Source organism: Symphalangus syndactylus, chromosome 8, assembly GCF_028878055.3.
Source record: "Symphalangus syndactylus isolate Jambi chromosome 8, NHGRI_mSymSyn1-v2.1_pri, whole genome shotgun sequence".
NCBI classification, from domain to species: Eukaryota; Metazoa; Chordata; class Mammalia; order Primates; family Hylobatidae; genus Symphalangus; species Symphalangus syndactylus.
In genome coordinates, this window is record NC_072430.2 from 111,111,742 (window position 1) to 111,132,811 (window position 21,070).

The 21,070-nt window shown below is 37.5% G+C and overlaps 1 protein-coding gene across 3 annotated transcripts in view; it reads left to right on the forward strand.

Moving 5' to 3' along the window:
- ADAM23 (ADAM metallopeptidase domain 23) overlaps positions 1-21,070 on the forward strand; it is a 178,725-nt gene that overhangs the window by 152,726 nt on the left and 4,929 nt on the right. Inside the window, exons 24-25 of one of the 3 annotated variants that reach the window (XM_055290367.2) lie at positions 503-614; positions 10,463-14,560. In XM_055290367.2, the coding sequence (XP_055146342.1) occupies positions 503-614; positions 10,463-10,557 (207 nt within the window). In that variant the 3' untranslated portion in view covers positions 10,558-14,560. The other 2 variants (XM_055290365.2, XM_055290366.2) reach the window with 2 other exon arrangements.

Consider the following 21,070-nt stretch of genomic DNA (forward strand, 5'->3'; position numbering starts at 1 on the left):
ACATGGTAACGGTGAGGTCATACAAGGCATTGGTGATTTATGTCTCCTGGCCTTTTATCTCCAGCAGTGCTTTTGAGCCCACTGTCTATTAATTTATTGAATTAAGTGTATATGTTTTTAAAGTGTGTTCCTGGAAACAGCTGCTTCTGAACAAAGTAGAAAAAAGTATCTTGTCAGACATTTGTATACTTAAGTAATATCATGATTCAATTTAAGTTAAGAATAACATGAATAATTCAATTTAATTTAAGAATAATAATAAGAAATAATTAAAGAATTTCTTCCTTTTACTCTTTTTCTTTAATTAATGGGAAAAAATGTTACACAATTTGATCTGTGCATTATTACCTCCTGTCTAGTGATCAAAACCACGGGAAACTTTAAAAAGAAATTCCAAGTAGCTTTTAAAGCTTCCTCCCTGCCCCTGTGTCTCTTTTACATTTATCACCATTATTCTACAAAATACAGTGAAAATGCCATATCTGTTCATTTTTCTTCACAGGTGTGTAGTAATGAAGCCACCTGCATTTGTGATTTCACCTGGGCAGGGACAGATTGCAGTATCCGGGATCCAGTTAGGAACCTTCACCCCCCCAAAGATGAAGGACCCAAGGGTTTGTGTGATTTTGGTTTCAATTCATGGAATACTGAATTCATTGACACTGTTCCAATGCACCAATATAACATTCTAATTGACTTAAGAGGAGACACATAAGAATATCTCTTTTTGCTTTTAAAGTATATAATTTATGTTACTGCCAAATTAAGGATTGTGGTATATCATATTTTTAAAATGTGTTTGAATTACTTCTTAGTCTAGAACTGAGATTCGGAAGAAGTAAATATACACATTTCCTTTAATACAGTATTCTTTTTCTCTTTAAACCTTATTCTCTTTCCATAGTCACAAATTATTTTGCAATTCGTCTAAGCTATGCCATTTTTCTAATAGATCAAATCTTTTTGGCTGACATGAGGCTCTGGTTACTTTTCAATGTTGGAATCTCTCCAGAAGGAAGTTGTCACCTTACAAGCTCTTTTTGAACATTCTTTTGACTAGGAAGGAGTTGGAATTCTTCACAGAACTTTCATTCTTCAAAGAAAATGTGAGAGATCTGGACCTTGGTTTTAATCAGTCATTAAGAGGAGAGAAATTAGAATTTGGGGATTAGAAAGAGACTCAGGGGCCACCTAGGACCACTCCCTATTTTCGCAGATGAGAAGGCCCAGACCTTGAGGTCAGGTCACTTACTGTAGTCACCCAGGTAGTGAGAGACAAGGCCGGGATCAGGACCTAAGTCCCAAGTGCCTGATCTCAGACTCTTGTTCTTTTCCCATCCATTATATCATCTTTTTTTTTTTTTTTTTTTTTTGAGACAGGATCTTGCTCTGTCACCCACGTAAGAGTGTAGTGGCACAATCATGGCTCACTGAAGCCTCAAACTGCAAGGCCCAAGAATCCTGCCACCATGCCCGGCTAATTTTTTATTTTATTATTTTATTTTATTTTATTTTTTTTTGTAAGCAAGTACATTTATTGAGGTTCAGGGTGGGACACACAAGAAAAGGAGTGAGGGGATTTCATTGGTGTATTTGAATGTCACTAGGTCACAGTCAGGAAAGGAAGTAGGAAGGAGAACCTCTAGCAGGGACTGACCTTATCACATTGGTGCACCTGGTTGACTAAATTGGAAACTCACAGCCCTTTTATGGAGATGTTGAAGCAGCAGGAAAATATGTAGTTTTAGGGCTGCAACACACACTGTCTTAGGTGTGGTAAGCAGTTTGCTGAAAGCTCTACACTTCTAGACCAGCCTCTCTCTTCTTCTCCTGATTCTCCAGCACCATGGGGTTTGCTAGTTCTGCAGGGCTGGGAAAGCCTCAGGTAGCTTATAATCATGGCGAAAGGGGAAGCAAACACGTCCTTCTTCTCAGGGCGGCAGGAGAGACAAGTGAGAAGCAAACGGGGAAAAACCCTGGAGTGTTTATTTTTTGTAGAGACAAGGTGTCGCTATGTTGCCCAGGCTGGTCTTGTACTCCTGGCCTCCAGTGATCCTCCTGCCTTGGCCTCTCAAAGTTTGGGATTATAGGTGTGAACCACTGTGCCCGCCCCTCTTACATCATCTTTTTTTTTTTTTTTTTGAGACAGAGTCTGACTCTGTCGCCCAGGCTGGAGTGCAGCGGTGTGATCTTGTCTCATCGTAACTTCTGCTGCCTGGGTTCAAGAGATTCTCCTGCCTCAGCCTCCTGAGTAGCTGGGAATACAGGCACCTGCCACTGTGCCTGGCTAATTTTTGTATTTTTAGTGGAGATAGGGTTTCACCGTCTTGGCCAGGCTGGTCTTGAACTCATGACCTCGTAATCCACCCACCTTGGCTGGGATTACAGGTGTGAGCTACCGCGCCCAGCCTCTTACATCATCTTATAATGTAGTCTGTGTTATCAGGAGTATGGTAATCATTTTTCATTATTCTCCCGATTCTCAACCCCTCATACAATTTTCAAAGATCTAGAAAACCCATCAGTCACAAACCGCTTACTACAGCATCTGTTACATTGTACCTGAGAAACCAAGGAAATACTAGAACCAGTTTTTATATACAGGGATGACGTTGTACATCAGCTTCTTTATCATGGTACTGCACAGTTTTTTTGTAAGTAACTGCCATGCTTTTCTCTGACAGGTAGGAAAATGCATATAAGATTAGTACCATTTTGATCTGCTTAGTTTTGGATGAAAGTTTATTGAAACTCTCTGAACTTCAGTATAGTTTATATGGGAAAAGATGATTTCAGATGCAGATGAAGCTCTGTAGTCCTCAATTCCTGAAGAGATTTAGGCTGATTCAGGCACATGTGAATTGTTCAGTAATAGTGGGTGTGTTAAAACACATTTTATGCACTTGCTTAATATGCCCATGATATTAAAATTCTGTAAGAATCATAATCACACCCTCACAGTCTATTTCTGTTCTCCTTCTTCTATTTCTAAAAGGGAACGTATTCCACTTTTACACTTAGTCTTTTGTTACTTTAAAACTAGAACAAAAAATTCTTGGATCCACCTTCTGAAGTTAGATTTAGGGAAGATTTAAGCTCTAACAAGAGAAGCCAAGGTTCATTCTTTCCAAATTTTCTCTCCACAGTGTATCTGTGATTTTTTTTTTTTTAAGATCTAGATGCTGCTTCCTCAAGTGATGTATAAAGATGCCTCAACGGATGAGCAGAGCTAAATTTACTTAGACTCTGCCTTTTTTCTCTGAGTCGGGGATTATTGATTGTCTGGTTCTATAATATCTATTCCCTGTTCCTTCACCCACCCATGCCTAAACGTCTTTGGAGGCATTAAGTATAGAAAGTCACATTCTAGAGAAAGAGTACTCACAGCTGCCTTTTGTTTTGTTTTGCTTTGCTCTCGCTGTTTAATGTGGTAGTATCCCACACTATCTTAAAAAAAAGAATAACTTTTTCGATCCTTCAAGTAATACATACTTATTGTAGAAAAATTTGAAAATACAGAAAATATTAAAACTCAGAGGTGCTCAAGATAAGCCTTACTGGGCGAGGCGCAGTGGTTTGCACCTGTAATCCCAGAACTTTGGGAGGCCGAGGGCAGGTGGATCACCTGAGGTCAGGAGTTTGAGACCAGCCTGGCCAACATGGTGAAACCTCATCTCTACTAAAAATACAAAAATTAGCCAAGCGTGGTGGCACATGCCTGTAGTCCCAGATACTGGGGAGGCTGATGTAGGAGAATCGCTTGAACCCAGGAGGTGGAGGTTGCAGTGAGCCGAGATGGTGCCATTGTACTCCAGCCTGGGTAACAGAGGGAGATTCCATCTCAAGAAAAAAAAAAAAAAAAAAAGAGATAAGCATTCTGGTATGCTTCTTTCCTGTTGCATTTTTCTTTTTTCATTTTTAATGAAGACAATGGAGTCATTGTAAAGGTATCTATTGGTTCTAAAATTATTAAAAATCTTATGAATCTCTAATAATTTTCATTAAATTGAAAATAAGTCATTAAATGAAATAAATGACCTAGTTATTTTTATAAATATTTACATTTCCAGAAAAATCAAGCCATTTTAGTACAAGTAAATAATAGCTTTTATCTATAATAGCTATCTATATCTTTTTAACCTCTATTTAAAAAATATATTAATATACTGGTAAAACAGAAACTAAAAAATTTTAAAACTTTTATGTAGATTTTATTATTCTGTTTTTGATTATCAGATTAAAAGAAGATTCCAAGTGAGAAATTATGTGCTTTTCTTTTTATTCAGTTAGCAAATATTTATTGACTGTCTACTATTTAAAAGATAACATATGCTTGGCACACAGACACTCCATAAATATTACACTCTTCTCTTTTGAAATATGTAAAGGAAATGAGATGGTGCATGCTAGTGCCGCTTTTCAGTTTATCCATATTCATTTGTTTTGTTGCCTTGCCGACGAGTAATAGGTAATGGACTCAAGTTATTAAAACAATCAGTGTTTTATTGACTGTAGGCTCAGCAGTGTGTGAGACACTAAGATTTTTCTCAAAAAAAATGCATGTTGTGGCTGGGCGCGGTGGCTCACACCTGTAATCCCAGGACTTTGGGAGGCCAAGGCGGGTGGATCATGAGGTCAGGAGATCGAGACCATCCTGGCTAACACGGTGAAGCCTCATCTCTACTAAAAATACAAAAAATTAGTCGGGCATGGTGGCAGGCACCTGTAGTCCCAGCCACTCGGGAGGCTGAGGCAGGAGAATGGCGTGAACCTGGGAGACGGAGCTTGCATTGAGCCGAGATCGTTACACTGCACTCCAGCCTGGGTGACAGAGTGAGACACTGTCTCAGGAAAAAAAAAAAACAAAAAAACTGCATGTTGTATCTTTTTTCTCATGATCCAACTGGTTTGGTTGGCACCTGCCTGATTGAGCACAGTGTTTGGGCCTCCCCAAATGCTTGCCATTTATAATGGGCACCACCCACAGTGGCCAATCATATCCGTAGATGAAGGTTTTCTGTATAGGTGCAGTAAGAATATTAAAAATACTTAGTTTTATTTAATTTCAATATGCTTCCATTATATAGAGAAAAAAATTCAAGAAACGTAATGAAAATATGGCCTTTTTTAAAATCATGAACATGGTCATAAAAGATAAATTATACCCAACTGCCCTTTGGATCAAGACCAAATTAGTAAAAATGAAGGTGAATTCTGTGAACTCCATCTTCATTGATTTGAGAATGTCAGAAATGAACTGATGTGTTTTGGGTATTTCTTTTATTTTAACTGTAAGTTCCTGGAAGAATAGGAAATTCAGCCTCTCCTGTGTAGGGACTGAAAGCATACCTGAAAGTATTGCCACTGTAGTCACCCTGTACTTGCTACAGTTGTCTGCTATGGATCCATAATTTAAAGCATGCTAGATTATTCACGCCAACTTCTCAAACCAAACTATTGAAAGACAAGAAATAAGATCTCAAAGCACAAACCATGTGAGCTAGGATTTTTTAAAAAAGATTTTTGTCACGTTACTTTATTTTTTCTACGTTGTTGTTCATTTCACATACAAAAACCCTTTCTTAATTTTATTTTTAATTTTTTGTATTTTTTAAGCCTAGTCCTTCTCTCAACTTGTTTCCATTGAAATCATTATAGGAAATTATTTTGCTTTGTTCTACAAGGACAGAATGTATTTTAACTCTGTTTAAAAGACCTAAAATTCTCTCCTGTTACAGGGAGACCCACATCAAGTACCCCAATTATTGTCTGTATGTAGACACCTTCTCAAGGTGCTTACTATAGAATACAGTGGAACTTTTCTCATTTGATAGTTTACATCACCACTATAAGAAGGAAGAGAAACTGGGACATAGCTAATGTTTTCAGTGATATGTATGGGCAGATATTATTCCTGGGAAGCTTTGGTCAGACCCTTTCATCACAACCACACTCATCAAATCAGAAATAAAAAGGGCCTTAGAAAGAATTCAGTCTAGACCCCTTGTTTTACAATTGAAGAAACTAAGTTAGTTTTCAGGGTTAACAAAGAGTGAGTGGCAGAGCCAATAATATAACAGATCACCTTATCTTGAGCCAAATGCTTTTTTCTGTTATTCCATACTCCTGTTTTGAAGTCGAATAGTGAGGCTAGGCACAGTGGCTCACGCCTGTGATTCCAACACTTTAGGAAGCTGAGGTGGGCGAATTGCTTGAGCCCAGGAGTTCCAGACCAGCCTGAGCAACACGGAAAAACGCCGTCTATACAAAAAAAAAATTAAAAAATTAGCCAGGTGTGGTGGCATGTGCCCGTAGTCCCAGCTACTTGGGAGGCTGAAGTGGGAGGATCACCTAATCCCATGAGGCAGAGGTTGCAGTGAGCCAAGATCACACCGCTGCACTCCAGCCTGAGCAAGAGAGTAAGACCTTTCTCAAAAAAAAAAAAAAAAAAAAGCTGAATATTAAGTTATTTTGCTAGTTCTCATAGTACAATAGTAAGTAGAAAGCGAAACAATAACCAGGTAGTAATCAAGCTTATTAGCTGATCCATTACTTGTCAATGGTGCTTTTTATGGAATTAGATAAGAAAGGAAGTATTATTAGCATTTAGTATTTTTAAAACAATAGTTTTGAAGTCTTATTTTCTGAGGTATTAACCTTGAGGAGTATTTAGTGTTTACATTTACCTTTTGCAATACATCCTTTTGGTGACTGTGTTTGTCAGTGCACAAATCTTTGATTTTATAGTTTAGATGATTAGATATGAGAAGTTATCCTTATCATATATGATTATGCTCATGTATAATTATGTGCTACCTGGATATTTTTCTCAAATAACAATGGCCTTATCAATAACCCAAGGATATATCAAGTTTAAAAATTTTTTAATAACTGTGAATTTATTTTGTTTCAGTTCAGAAAAACTCTATTTGCATTGACAGCATAAACTGAAATATATTCTTACATGAAATCATTTATTTTGCATCCTTTTAAATATTTGTCCATGTATCTAAAAATGAACTTGTTTTTTTCTTTTATGGAAAAGAGTAAGGAGATCTGATTGTATGTATAATGTATTGAAATATGGAGCTACATACCAATATTATACACTAGTATATAAAGAGTTTATTTAGTATTTACTTTTCTTGTCTTGAATTGTAGTGGAATAATAAATCCCTGAAGAAAGCACTTTGGTCCATGGAATACAAATGATGACTTTGATGCCTCCTGCCTGTGAAGTATCAAAAGATACAGGATTTTAACCCCCTTTGGAATCACATGGGGGAAATAGTGCACCTTGTTATTTGAGAAACTCTCTAAAAATAAGGAAAAAAAACCCATTCAATTTCAAAACAGCACATTTTCAAAATGTCTGAAGCATGACATGTCTATAAAGGAATTATACATATAAAATAGAAAATCTTAAGAAAAGGAGAAAATGTATAGTTTTTGATATTTTAAACTTTCCAAAAATTCTATCTTTTAGCACAAGTAAACCTAGATAGCAGGGACCAAGACTGAAAATAATAATAAACCAATAAGTAATGGAAATAAGCAAGTAAACAAAAATGAAAACATTCCTCTAGGTAATAAACAGATTCCACAAACACATTATACTGAGAAGTAAGTGTATCAAAGAGTTAGGGAGCAAAGTTAAGTTCCTAATACAAGGATTGTGTTGTCAGCTAGAAGCTTTAAGAGTTCCATCTCCAGGTTTGGTAGGATGAGAAGGAAAATAAGATATATCATCGTGTGTCCAGCATAGTTCCTTGAACAACAAAAAAAGGTATTTAGTAGGTAATGAATGAATTAATTAATAAATTACAAAATAGATAAATTAGTGTAGAAGTAGATTTTTTTTCAATGAGATGATAAATTCTTTGTAACTATGAAAAGCAGCTGCAACCTTCGTTTTCAAATATGTCCCCTGGAAAAATCCACCCACCCGTGAGCTACTCAGTGAATTTATGTCAAGGTGATGCACAAGTTCCTACTTGCCGAAACAAAGTTCAGCACTCTCTAAAGGAAGAGAACAAAAGCAAAGCAAGATAGACAAAAAGAAAATCTTCACATCTTTAAGAGATAACCATGTTCAGTATGATGGCAAAGAATCAAATGGCACTTTACATGTATTTGCAGGATACTGTGTCACTCAAAGTAATGGGAGGGAGAGAGAACAGGGAGGGTAGGGATGCTTTTGAAAAAGCTTTTTTTCCCACTTCTAACTTGTTTTAGCATTAAGAGTACTTATCAGTTAATAATGTAGAGATAATTATTCTTTCTCATTGGAGATCACAGACTATTATCTGTTCATCTTGAATACCCACTTGAAGCCTCTGTAGAAATGTCTTGTCCTCTGGTTGTATTTCTAAAACCTACATGATTTTGTCTTGTTTCTGCAGTGAGAAATTATATCCATAGCAAAGACAAAAGTCTTTTAAAATTATTTTTATGTATCTTTCATATAGTTCTTACCATTTCTAAAAAATTAACACTCATTTAGTATCACAATTTATGGGAGAGGGTTTTTTCTATTATTTAGCATATGTGGCTTATATAAAAATTGCAGAAGTCATAGGGCTGTCATGTATCGCAGCTCTGAGAACCAATGCCTGAAACTTAAGCAAAAAAAAAAAAAAAAAAAAAGTTATGGCCAGGCACGGTGGCTCACGCCTGTAATCCCAGCACTTTGGGAGGCCAAGGCGGGCAGACCATGAGGTCAGGAGTTTGAGACCAGCCTGACCAATATGGTGAAACCCTGTCTCTAACTAAAAATACAAAAATTAGCTGGGCATGGTGGTGCACACCTGTAGTCCCAGCTACTTGGGAGGCTGAGGCAGAAGAATTGCTTGAACCTGGGAGGCAGAGGTTGCAGTGAGCTGAGATCGTGCCACTGCACTCCAGCCTGGGCAACAAAGCGAGACTCCATCTCAAAAGAAAAAAGAAAAAAGAAAAAAAGTTATAAAATAATAAATAATGTATATTAGTTAATTTACTATTCTGAAAGCAAGGGTTTTCTAAGGTCTTTTTAAAAATGAGGCTTCATATTTTGAATACCTTTCAGTCCCAGTATTTGCCTCCATAACTTGAAAATCGGAGTAGTTCAGGTGGTTTTGAGTTCTCATGTATTGTCATAGTGGGGAAACATTGCTGCCACCTTCTGTGTTGGTCTTCTTCCCTTAGCCTTCAACACTCTCAGGGGACTTTTCTGTTCTCTGTTGTGTCCCCATCTTTTTTTGTTGGTTTGTTTTTTAAGAAACCAGGTCGTGCTTAGTCAATGATAAAACTAGAATTTCTCCCTCACATTATTATCTTGTGATAAGATAAAGCAGTATACAGTTGCCTAACAGGGTTAGAAATCCAAGATTCTTTCTCTTCCTCTGGGAGAATATTTAGCTAAAAATGTCAGTGAGCCCGATTGTAAGCCTTAAAAAATGGTGGCTTTGAGTCGTGGATCTTTGTTTTGTTTTACTGTCTCAGAGCACACAATACATGTGAAGGGCAGCCTTGTTGAAGTTAATCTCTGTCTTCATGGGAAAGGTGATTTGAAGCCAGTCCTTTTGATTCCTATAGAAATATGAAATAAAGTATATGTATGTCCACACACTTGTGTGCACACAGGCACAGACACACAACTGCAAACAATGTGTCTTCCTACTTTAACACCAAACTTCATTTTGCCTTTGTAGAGGGAACCTTGGGGACCTCCACTCATTCCAGGCCCATTTTCCAGGATAGGAAAGCTGTACACAGAAGCAGTGACATAAAGTTATTCAGATTCTCACTCTGGTAGTCATCTACCAGTTGGTGGTCTGAAGCAATTAATACGGTTTCCCAGAGACCCTAACTTTCTATCACTGCATAGTTTATCCACTTGAGACTATTAATAAAAACCAAAATGTCTAAATACTGTGACAGAAATCCAAACATTGCAGACTTATTTGAAATATACTTTTCAATAATTTCCCAGGTAAACATGTATTTACCTTTAAAGCTATTCTGTCTTGAATTTCTAAGGATCTTCACAAAACTGAGTGATATATTCTGAATTTTGAAAAGATGTAGCTTCTTAGGCCTATTTTACAGTTTGAGAATTTTGTAAACAATTACTAATGGTTCATTACTTTTGTAATTAAAATACAGATTTGCTGTTACGCAATTTAAATTTTTATTTTACCTCACATCTGGTAGGAACTATAACAAATTGAATTATTTATGTGTTTATAAGTATGTATAAGATAATTATGTTTTTTAAAAGAGGGTGTGCAGAGTTTGAAGGTAAATTCACAGTTATCCTCAAATATCTTCAATATGTATGTAGATCTTAATTTCAAATCTTATAGCAAAAAAATTCAATATTTAGCTAACTTTCAAGGCATGTCCTGAATAGATTATTTTGTATGTTAGTGAAATTAGTGTGTAATTTCCTTTGTTAAAAAATCTCCATTTTCCCTCCACACAGTGAATATGGCCACAAGCAGGCTAATAGGGGCCGTGGCCGGCACCATTCTGGCCCTGGGGGTGATTTTTGGAGGCACAGGGTGGGGAATAGAGTAAGCATCCTTGCCAGTTTCAGAGTGTTTCTGTGTGGTGCCTGGTGTGTGAGGCGATGCCTGTACCTGACTCCATGTCTCGTCCTGTTGACCGTGTTTCCCGTGGTAGTGCACCTTGTGGTGTGACTTGGATGTTGCTTGTGTCCTGTGGTTTTCTTGTGTCATGTAGAACCTTCTCCTGTCTGGAACAATGTGGGGCATAACATAACACTGGGTGTGCTTCCGATAGCTTCACAATTAAGGCAATAGTCCCAACACTTCCATTGCTCCTCCACTTTATAAAAGTAATTTTAAAATACAGACTTTTTTTTTAAACCATTTATTGGCAAAAATGCTTTTATATGTATGTTTTCTTAGGATTCTTGTAATAAAGTTAATCTGTGCCAGTCAAATAAACTTACGTATATAACTAGGAATTATCAACAGTTATAGCACCTTTTAAAGGTAATAAAAATGATAGCTACTAATGTTTTCTTCATTTATTTAGAATGATATAGGAGGCTGCAGCTTAATTTTTTAAAAAGAAGATATTTAGCATACTGCCTTCCTATTTTTCCTATAAAATAGGTTAATAATTCAAAATTGAAGTCTACATAAATATTTGGAAGCAAGGAGCATTAAGAATGAAAAAATATTTAATCCAAACCTGTATAACCATAAGTGAACAGCTGCAAATCACCTGGTGGGTTGGTCTTAAAAGTAGCCAGGGTGTAAATAGATATATTGTGTGCCACTTGCCCATTAAGCTGTCACAGACATACAGTTCTCCTGATGCTTTGATTTAGGGTACTCTGTACTTGATCCACATCCTCAAAATAGCTGTCAGTTCTCCAGGGCACACTGCTTCCTGAGATTGCTAATCTGTAGATTAAAATATTATCATGATTTTTTTCTTCTCTCTCTAATTAGAAAAAGAATAAGAATGGCAGACATAACCCTTTACACAATCTTTTCTGTCTACTGTGGTGGTGGTAACACTTCAAAGTGGCCCAGAATGAATTACTAGTATCTTCAGGCATCACTAGATATCTTTGACTCACCCACCCCAAATCTTGGGCTTATTGTGAATATCAGACATGTTTTTCTTTAGTCTCATTGGTTAAAACAAACAGGTGCTCCTCTTACATACTGGAATTGGGAGACCTGGGGACCAAAATAGCATTAAGAGGGAAGCAGGTTCATAGTTCACACCTTGTGTTGAAGATGACATGAGCCTTCTTTCTTCTGGATTCAAGGACTTTGACCAGACTTAGATCTTCCAACTCACATCTCATCTCTATGGACTGTGAGGCTGGTTAGCACAGGGGAAGCTAGAAATACTAGAAAAGAGATTTTGTTTCTCCTTGTATATTAGAAAACAAAGACCGTAACAGGGATAAAAATATTTAGAGACAAGAACTTTGTCCTGTAAAATTTCCCCTTGGATCTGTTGACTGGATTATATACAGAAGAAACATTCCTTTTTCAGGGCCAGCTCCATGCATGCATTTATGTGAAATTCCTCCTTGACAAATGGTAGTTTTCTGAAAATCATCCCAAATGCATTTTTTAACATTATACGTTGGCTGTAACTTTGGTATCCTTAAATGTACTAATTGAAAGGATGAATTCTAATAATCCTTCCTTTAAGTCTTAGAGATAGGTAAAATCAAAGAGGCCTTTCTTGTAAAACATAGTCCTTGTTACCAGCATTTGTTTTCATCAATCATTTCCAGTTTTGTTCGTTTGTGACTATTTCTAATTGTGACAGGTAAGTCTGTGTAAGTGTATATATATTTTTTCTAAAGATAGATTTCTTATTATTCCTGGTTTATGAGCACTAGTTGTCTCTTAGCTTACTGATTTTTTCCCATCAAATTCCAGATTTTAGCATAATTGCTCAAGAAATATAGTTTTTAAAAAAATAATGTAGTACAATATAGATTGTCTTAACATTTCTTAGTTTAACTGTTAGAGTAATGTTCATTCAGTCACTAAGAATTCCATGGGCAGTTTTATTTTTCAATTTCTACTCGTTAGTTTATAAGTCAGGAATCATTTTTCATGAGTTATGTATTGATTCTAATCCTAGCCTATGTTTTCTGAAGCTGACGAAGTGCAAATCATATCCAAAGCATAGAGTATGTACATGGTTATTTTTTTTAATACTTGTTTTGAAATTTGATTCTGTGTTGAAATGTGGGGAGGAAATACATGTAAATAGAATAAAGTTTCTCTAATACAGAAGTTAGCAGACTTTCTGTAAAGGGCAAGATGGTAAATAGTTTTAGCTTTCAGCCTACAGGGTTGTCTGTAACAACTTCTCAACAATGCTGTCTTAGCATGAAAGCAGCCATAAACAATATGTAAATGAATGCGCATGGCTGTGTTCCAATAAAACTTTTTTGCAAAAACAGACAGTGGGGCTAGATTTGGTCTGTGGGTTCTAGTTTGCTGACCCTTGACTTATAGGATATGTTTTAGAGTCAGACAAATCTGTGTTCGCATCTTGCCGCTATCACTCACAAACTTCCAGAAGCCTGTTTCCTCATCCATTAAACAAGGATAGTCATAGTTCCCACCTCATATGATTTTTGTAAAGATCAAATGAGATACTGTATGTCAAGTGTCCAGTACTGTGTCCGGCGCTTAGTAAGTGCACGATACGGTAGCTAAACTATTTTTGTGGCTCTCATTATTATTATTATTATTGGTGTATCTCTAAAGGCAACTGAGATTCGTTCTCTAGATGGTCAGTGGTTAGTCTTAAGAGCATGTCACAAGCCCAGAAGCCTGAAGAGACCTGCATCCCTGAGACTGTATTGCAGCTGTCCTCTACCTGCCCACCAAGCCCTGGATGGTCTCCAAGTAAAAACATGTTAGGCATGCAATTTGAGTGCCGCCAAAAGTGACATCCATTTATGTACACAGTTGAGGGCACTGATGTGAGCAGAAAAGAGAATTTTTTACACAGAAATGAATGTATACACAAAACTCAAGGATTTTAGAGAAACTAGCAACATTGGCTTTGTGATTCCTGGAGCAGGGATAGATAGGACTGAAAGTATTTTGTTGTTAGGGGACACTGTACCTGCATATTAGCATCCTGAAGGATGGGATATGTAAAGTAATTATTATACTAGGTTTAATGTTGCTTAGATTTTAAAATGCTGAGCTTAAGGAGAGGAGTGAGCGAGTGGACAGGAGTTACTAGAATATGGATTAGCTCTTATCCTTAGCAATTGATAGAAATGCCACCTTGTCTTTTCTTTCTTACTGTCCTTTGGCTCTCTGCTTTTTTATATCTCTAAGCCTCAAAGTTCTGTTAGTAACAATGGGAACTTTAAACCTATTCTCAGTTGAATCTAAGGAATCTTTTTACCATTTCCCCAAAATTACCCAAATGAGATTTATGCTTCCTTACATCTTGCCTTTGGAACCCCATTTTGGTCTTTACCACTGTAAGGATCGTGAAGAAGTGTATCTTTGAGAGCAAGGCTTCAAAAGTCAGATCTGTATTGATGACTTCCTTCTGACTGCTAAATTTTAACTGTCTCCAAGTGGGGAATTAAAAAGTTAGCATTCAGACCACTTTTAGGTGCTTTTTGGAAGGGCATTGTAGCAGAATGTGTTTCCTTTCCTCCATGCCCCCATTTGTCAGTCAGATGGAGCTAATCTGAATGCGATGGTGTTCTCTATGTGCTTTTACTTATTTGATACTTAATACTTGGAAAGAAGAAGGACGTGTAAAGACAGCAAGTGGGGCCTGTTTGCTTCAAATTCTGTGAAAGGTGAATTTAATGGAACTTAATTGTCAATGGTGCAGAAACTTTAGATTTAAAGACATATAAATCCAAGCAACGCTCACCGTAGCATCTAAAGTGCAATTAAGCTAAGTAAATAAAGGCAATTTAAATGTTTAGCCATCTTTTTACACAGGGTATTTACTTCCTGAAACTGCTTAACTGCCTTTCCCTTGTGGTAACGAAAGTGGTTGGTTCATATGACTCTCTTCCCATGATCCTTTGTCACAGGTCCTAGTGCCACCAATCTCATAATAGGCTCCATCGCTGGTGCCATCCTGGTAGCAGCTATTGTCCTTGGGGGCACAGGCTGGGGATTTAAGTAAGCAACGCCGCATGTCTTCTTCTCAGTGGCTCTGGCACTTCTCTTTTCTGCTTACATAACCAAGTTTTGAGTTCCTGCTACAAGAGCTTAGGTTCTGTAAGTCAAACTGCAAAAAATAAGTCTTTTTATTCAGAAGTGGGTTAGAAATGAAGAAACACAGAACCTCAACTGTCATTTTCAGGCAAGTGGGAAATGTAGAAGGAATTCATATACACTGATTTTTAAGGAGAACAAAGAAGTTCTTCAGTAGAAGACAGTCCAGCTTGTAAGAGCAGGCACTCTGAGATACATTCATTTCTACACAGGAAATCGAGGAAGCCATGTAGTTGGAAATAAGTGGATGTAAATTGCTTGTATCTGTTTAAAACTTGTTTGTAGTCCACTGATATTTTGAAATTTTCACAACCTAAGTAATCATGCAATCATTACTTGTATTTTTCACATGTAACAGTATATGCAGCTTTGTGATTTGAAAAGCTTTATAGTTTAATAAAAACAGATTTAAAAAGTATTTGTGTAATCCTCAACCAACTGAATTGGTTTTAAATCAGAATTTGAAAAATGTGGCTTTGTGACACTTAATATTTTCTAATCAAGGACTAAATATTGACCTGAGAGGTAGGCCTGGGGTTTTCATAGTGACCTTTTAGTTTGGATTGCACACTGCTTACTGCACTAAGATTGTTTAAATAGACACACTGGGTATTCACAAATAAACTTCAATTGTGATCAAAATTTTTAAACCTGATTTATCCAGGCTGAATATTTCTACACTCCAGAATCATTGGATAATTGCTTTTTATACCTTTTCATGCTATAGTGGGTTGATGATTATGATTTGTAGGTAAGCCTTCCTGTGCCTCCTGTGATAAATTAAGTTTCAGCCAGATTTACAGAAACAAATTTAAGTGGGAAATAAGACCATTACCCAAATTCAAAACCCGCTTTGCCTCCATCTGGTTACTCAAAAGAGGAAGCTTTTGCCCTGAACTATCTGAATAATTGCCTTAATTATAAACTTTATATGTTTTATATTTGGGATTTTGAATTCAATATGTTTCAGCCAGCTAAAGTGTTATTTTTAGAAGCTGATTAAAGAAACCAAAGATGATTTAAATACTTTCAACATTTTCTGCTAATTTGTTATCATGTTAAGATTTAATGAGTAAGCCTACAGTTTTTGAGTGCCTTTAACTTGAAATAGTATTATAAAATTTTACATCTTTTCTCTCGGTATATTTATAGAGTTGAACTTGTTTAGTAAAATAGTTTTGGCATCAGTGTGTTTTCAAAAACACACTCGTAAAATGGACAACTCATATTTAAATTTATTGTTTTGGTATTAATAAAATATTGCCCACATAGTGAGTCACGCATGTGGCATCTAGTAAGAAATATGTTTTCCTTTGGGTGGACCTAATTCAAGCAAAACTTAGTGTTCCACTGCTACAAAAAAGTCATTGAACATTATAGTATTGCCATACTCTTATTATTTTATAATGCTTCCTTGAACTTTTTCATTAGTATGCCTCAAGAAAAATAAATCTGGATCATGCCCAGGCTTATGCCTCATTTGGCATTAAGAAATCCCGGTTTCAAAGGCCTGGAAAACAGTCTATTACACATCTTTGCCATCTAGCCATATGCAATGCCAAATTTATCACTGCAGTGTTTGGAGAGAAGAGCACACTATTCTGTAGCAGGACCTCAAAACAGTGGCCTGGCCTAGCTCACAGCTTGAATTGCATGTTTCTTTGGGGAAAAATGGAAAAGCCTTTATCACTGTGTATATAAGTGGATTAGGCCCTGTAAAGATTCTTTATATCTGAGAGAGAGAGATATCTCGTTATCACAAGAGCAGAAAACAAAAGGTGGGGGATCAGCACTTAGTGAGATGAGAAACAGCCTTTGCTGACTGTTGCCTGGTTGTTGCTGTGTAGGGACCTGTACTGCTGAGCTAAGTCAAAGCCCCTTCCTGTGCCCTGTAACTCTAATAATCACTTTCAGGGAGAACTGTGTAGAAAGACACACAATAGGGTGAAGTATTTCATGCCCTGAAGCAAAGAAAACGATGAAGACTAAGAATAATTCCAGAACATGTAACTTTAGGAGTTTAAATTGGGAGACTGTGCTACTCCTGAGTGACTATTGGTTGCTACGTGAGGATCTTAATTTGCTTTAGATTTTAGTAGTAGCTGTGTGGTTTGTGTTCAGCTTTAAATAACACTTCTACCTTGTAATAAAAGGCTTTTGGTGCTCAATGATAATGTTTAGATTTTCCCACCACTTGGACAGTTCTGGAGATTACTAGTCTGGAGATAATTCATAAGTATAATTATTTGCTATTTGAACTGAAAGCCTTTGGGTTTGAGTTCAATGTAAATGTTTAAAAAGAGATTCCTTTAGAATCAGAAGTTGAAGATGGTTTGTACAAAAGATTGTTCTAAATACTGCTGTTGGGAATCCCTCCTGATACCAGGTTTTTATTTCTAGAAGAAAAGTTGGTAAGGTAACCTGAACAATTTGAGGGCATGTCAACTTTTTGATTAAAGGAAAATACAGTAACTGCTTAGGGAAAATACTACATTTTCCTAATGTCACATTTCTTTAGATATACTAGTGAGTAGTTTAGATGTAGAAGTATCATACTATACGTGACCTGCCCAAGTATAAATGAGAAATACAGCTATGCTCTAAGCCCTGACCTTGTCTGCCATTCTTTAAAGTTCTTTCCTTATACTATTATTTCCTCTGAAATAGGTGGTAAAAAGCATGAAAATGTGTGCGTGTGTGTGAATGTGTGCACATTTCTGTGTGTGAAGTGATAATAAAGATGTATCAAGATTATTATAATCTGAAAATAATACTGATTTAAATTATGTACTTCCTTTTGGTAGAGTAGTTGAGTCAGACCGCTTTGGTGCAAGCAAGGCTTCCACAAGCAAGGTTGTGGATTTCCTGAAGAATTTTTAAATGTTTTATTTGGTAGATTTTTTAAAAATATTCTGACATATTGTGTAATGTTATGGGTAGTTACTTTGCTTAATTTCTTTTTCTTTTTCTTTCTTTTTTTTTTTGAGACAGACTTTCACTTTTATTGCCCAGGCTGGAGTGCAGTGGCATGATCTCAGTTCACCACAACCTCCACCTCCCAGGTTCAGGCGATTCTCCTACTTCAGCCTCCTGAGCAGCTGGGATTACAGGCATGCGCCACCACGCCCAGCTAATTTTGTATTTTTAGTAGAGATGGGGTTTCTCCATGTTGGCCAGGCAGGTCTGGAACTCCCAACCTCAGGTGATCTGCCAGACTCGGCCTCTCAAAGTGTTGGGATTACAGGCGTGAGCCAGTGCGCCCGGCCAAATTTGCTTAATTTCATATTCCAGAAGTATGAGGTTACTAAGGATATGATTAGTCCGTAGAGTCCCAGGTATTGAGGGTCTTAGGAATTTCTCTATGAAATCCTGTGAAAAACGAACGTAGGCGTGTGGCACACCAATTTGCTCTACTTCTATATCTGCATTTATTTTCATTCACCCCATGCTCCTGTTCTTCCCCATCACCCACACACAAGAATAAAGTTATGAGCTGTGGTGCAGAGGATTGCAAACCTCTGTCCTAGTTGACTCATGGAGACTCATGACACCTACCAACATTAAATAATGATACTGCTTGATTTGACTGTTAGAGCTGTTGCTTTTACTGGACATTAGAAAAAGCAGGACCATTTTAGTAGCATCTTCCCTAAAGCTTAGGAAAGGTGAAAAGTATATGAAAAGAGAGTTTCATATCTCCATTTAAAAGTGAACAGGATTACCTTCAGCACCTTAGGCATTGCTATTTATCTGATATTCCCTAAATTTGAATGTAGGGTTTTAGATGTGAGCAAAGTCATTTACATGCACATTAGTAGGTGATGGTGGTAGGAAAAGAGAAATTCTAGGTGATGGTAGGAAAAGAAATGAAGGTAATAGTGACATGGTTTGTTGAAAATTGAAATCAAAAGGACTACAGGATGAACACTGAGCTCTTCCAATGATACTGTAACACCTCAGCCTGTGGAACCTCATCACCACATCTTACTCTCCCACTACTTGCCCTGTCCATGGGATTCAGTGGCAAAGTGGATTTCAACAGTGGCCATACTGGCCTGGCATAGCTACTCCTTACACTAAAAGTGTTAATTTAATATTAATAAGTCTGTGTAATTATCATACGTGGTTCCTTCTCTTTGAGAAGTTATTTGTGTTAAAAGGTCTTCTGAGCCTGACTCTGGATTTAAGAGATTCTGTCTGGCCTACGTTCCATTTTATTGGACATGTTAAAGAAAAGGCTGTTTATGTACTCACACAAAATGAAAAAGAGCTATGTCTAGACTATTACCAGCAAAGTTAAGAGTTATCTGAAGCTGGGCACGGTGGCTCATGCCTGTAATCCCAGCACTTGGGGAGGCTGAGGTGGACAGATCGCCTGAGGACAAGAGTTCGAGACCAGACAGACCAACATGGTGAAACCCTGTCTCTACTAAAAATACAAAAATTAACTGGGCGTGGTGGTGCAGGCCTGTAATCTCAGCTACTCGGGAGGCAGAGACAGAATCCCTTGAACCCGGGAGATGGAGGTTGCAGTGAGCCGAGACTGCGCCATTGCATTCCAGTCTGGGCAACAAGAGCAAAACTCTGCCTCAAAAAAAAAAAAAAAAAAAGTTATCTGAATGTCAAGTCAGCTAAAATTTGAAAGAAACTTAATATTGCTAATTATATTTTCTCAAAAGAGTAAACACCATTTTTTATGGAGGCCTTTTGATTTTTATAGAATTAGGAAATTGAATTAAATTTGGCTAGTCTTTCCACGAGGAGGATAACCAGACTGCTGCTTTTTTGAATTCCATGACTGTATCCCAGTCCAAAATGAGAAGCCTAATACCCTTAATGCCTGGGACTCCTGGGTTAGGCACTTTCTCTTTCATGGTGCCAGGCTGGCCAGGAAGATCAGTGCATTTCCCTGCCCCAGCACCCCAGGGAAGTGAACTCAGTGTATGGTGGCCTAGGAGGGGTTGGGCTACGGACACTTCGTCAGGGGGTGACTCAGCATAGAATGATAAGAATGTGCTAACCGTGGATAAATGTATGCACTTGAAAGAAGAACTAAAGGCTTTACAGCTCTGAGATGGTTATTGTTATGCAAAGAGTCTTGCTTTAATTTTGTGCAGATGTTTATGTGTGTAATGTATATTGTAGACAAAAGTCCAGAGTATTTCAGAAGTAGTAAAAATTGATGAAAGCTGTGAAAATGCAAGCTTTATGGATTATGCTAGTGTTTTATAATGATCCAGAAATACCTTACAGGTTATGAGAAAGTTAATTACCTTCAGAATCCTAGTGAGCAGAGGGTATTCAGAGGAAACTGTTATGGAAGTAAGACAGCAAGGACCTGCCCACCGTAGTTGTACTTTCACATTAAAATTGAACTGAAAGAATATTTTTTTCATAGAGAAAATTCAGACCATTCTCAACATACAGTGGCCATGATGGTTTTACAATTTATGTGTGAGGCACCTTCACAGTCCGCTTCCCTCAGGAGTGTTCATCTCTGTCCTCATCGCGGTGTCACCTCCCTTGTAGAGGAGCTCACTTTCCCCCTGCTGGGACATCAGTGGAAGAGCTAAGGTCCTGCAATGCCCCATTGGTGTCCAGAGTCCATTTTCATCCAGCAAGATACAGTTCTACAGCATGGCTCGGCCTCTCGGTCTGACCTGGGAACCCAGTGATCCTGTAGAGCAATATTTCTGTAAAAAGATGCAACCTAAGCTTCAAAAACCAACTTTTAAAAAGAGCACAGGCTTTTGGACACCAGCAGTTTCTGTGTGCCAGGCTGAAATGGAATTTCCTGTCTCCATTTAAAAGTGGACTGCATTGCTGTTATGACCTTGGACATGGCTACTTATTGGTCATTCCCAAATTTGAATAAAAGAATATAGATGTGGGCAATATAGTCATTTACATGCACAGTGCTAGCTTGGTTTGCCCTTTCCTGTACATTTGGATTTACTGAGGAAACTTTAACATTTATCTTGAGTTCTAGCAATACATAGCTCACAAGATTGGGGCCTCTTGTCCTTCAGGGTCATTTCACAAGGTCAGGCAGTCTCTGTTTTTCCTCCCTGACTCACAGATTATGGCTCCTTAAACCTCTACCTTCCAGGGATAGGAACAGGTGGCTGATGGAGACCCTGTGCTCTGCAGCAAACTAACTTGGTGGAGGATGCATTACGGGATACTTGCCTTTTGGTCTCACATTGGTTTCTTGGGCAGCATCAGCAGTGCCCGCTTTCAAGAATGTTGACTTAAAAGAGGGCTGGGTGGGAATGATGAAGAAAAGTAAATAGCATTGTTGCAGATAGTGTTTGCTG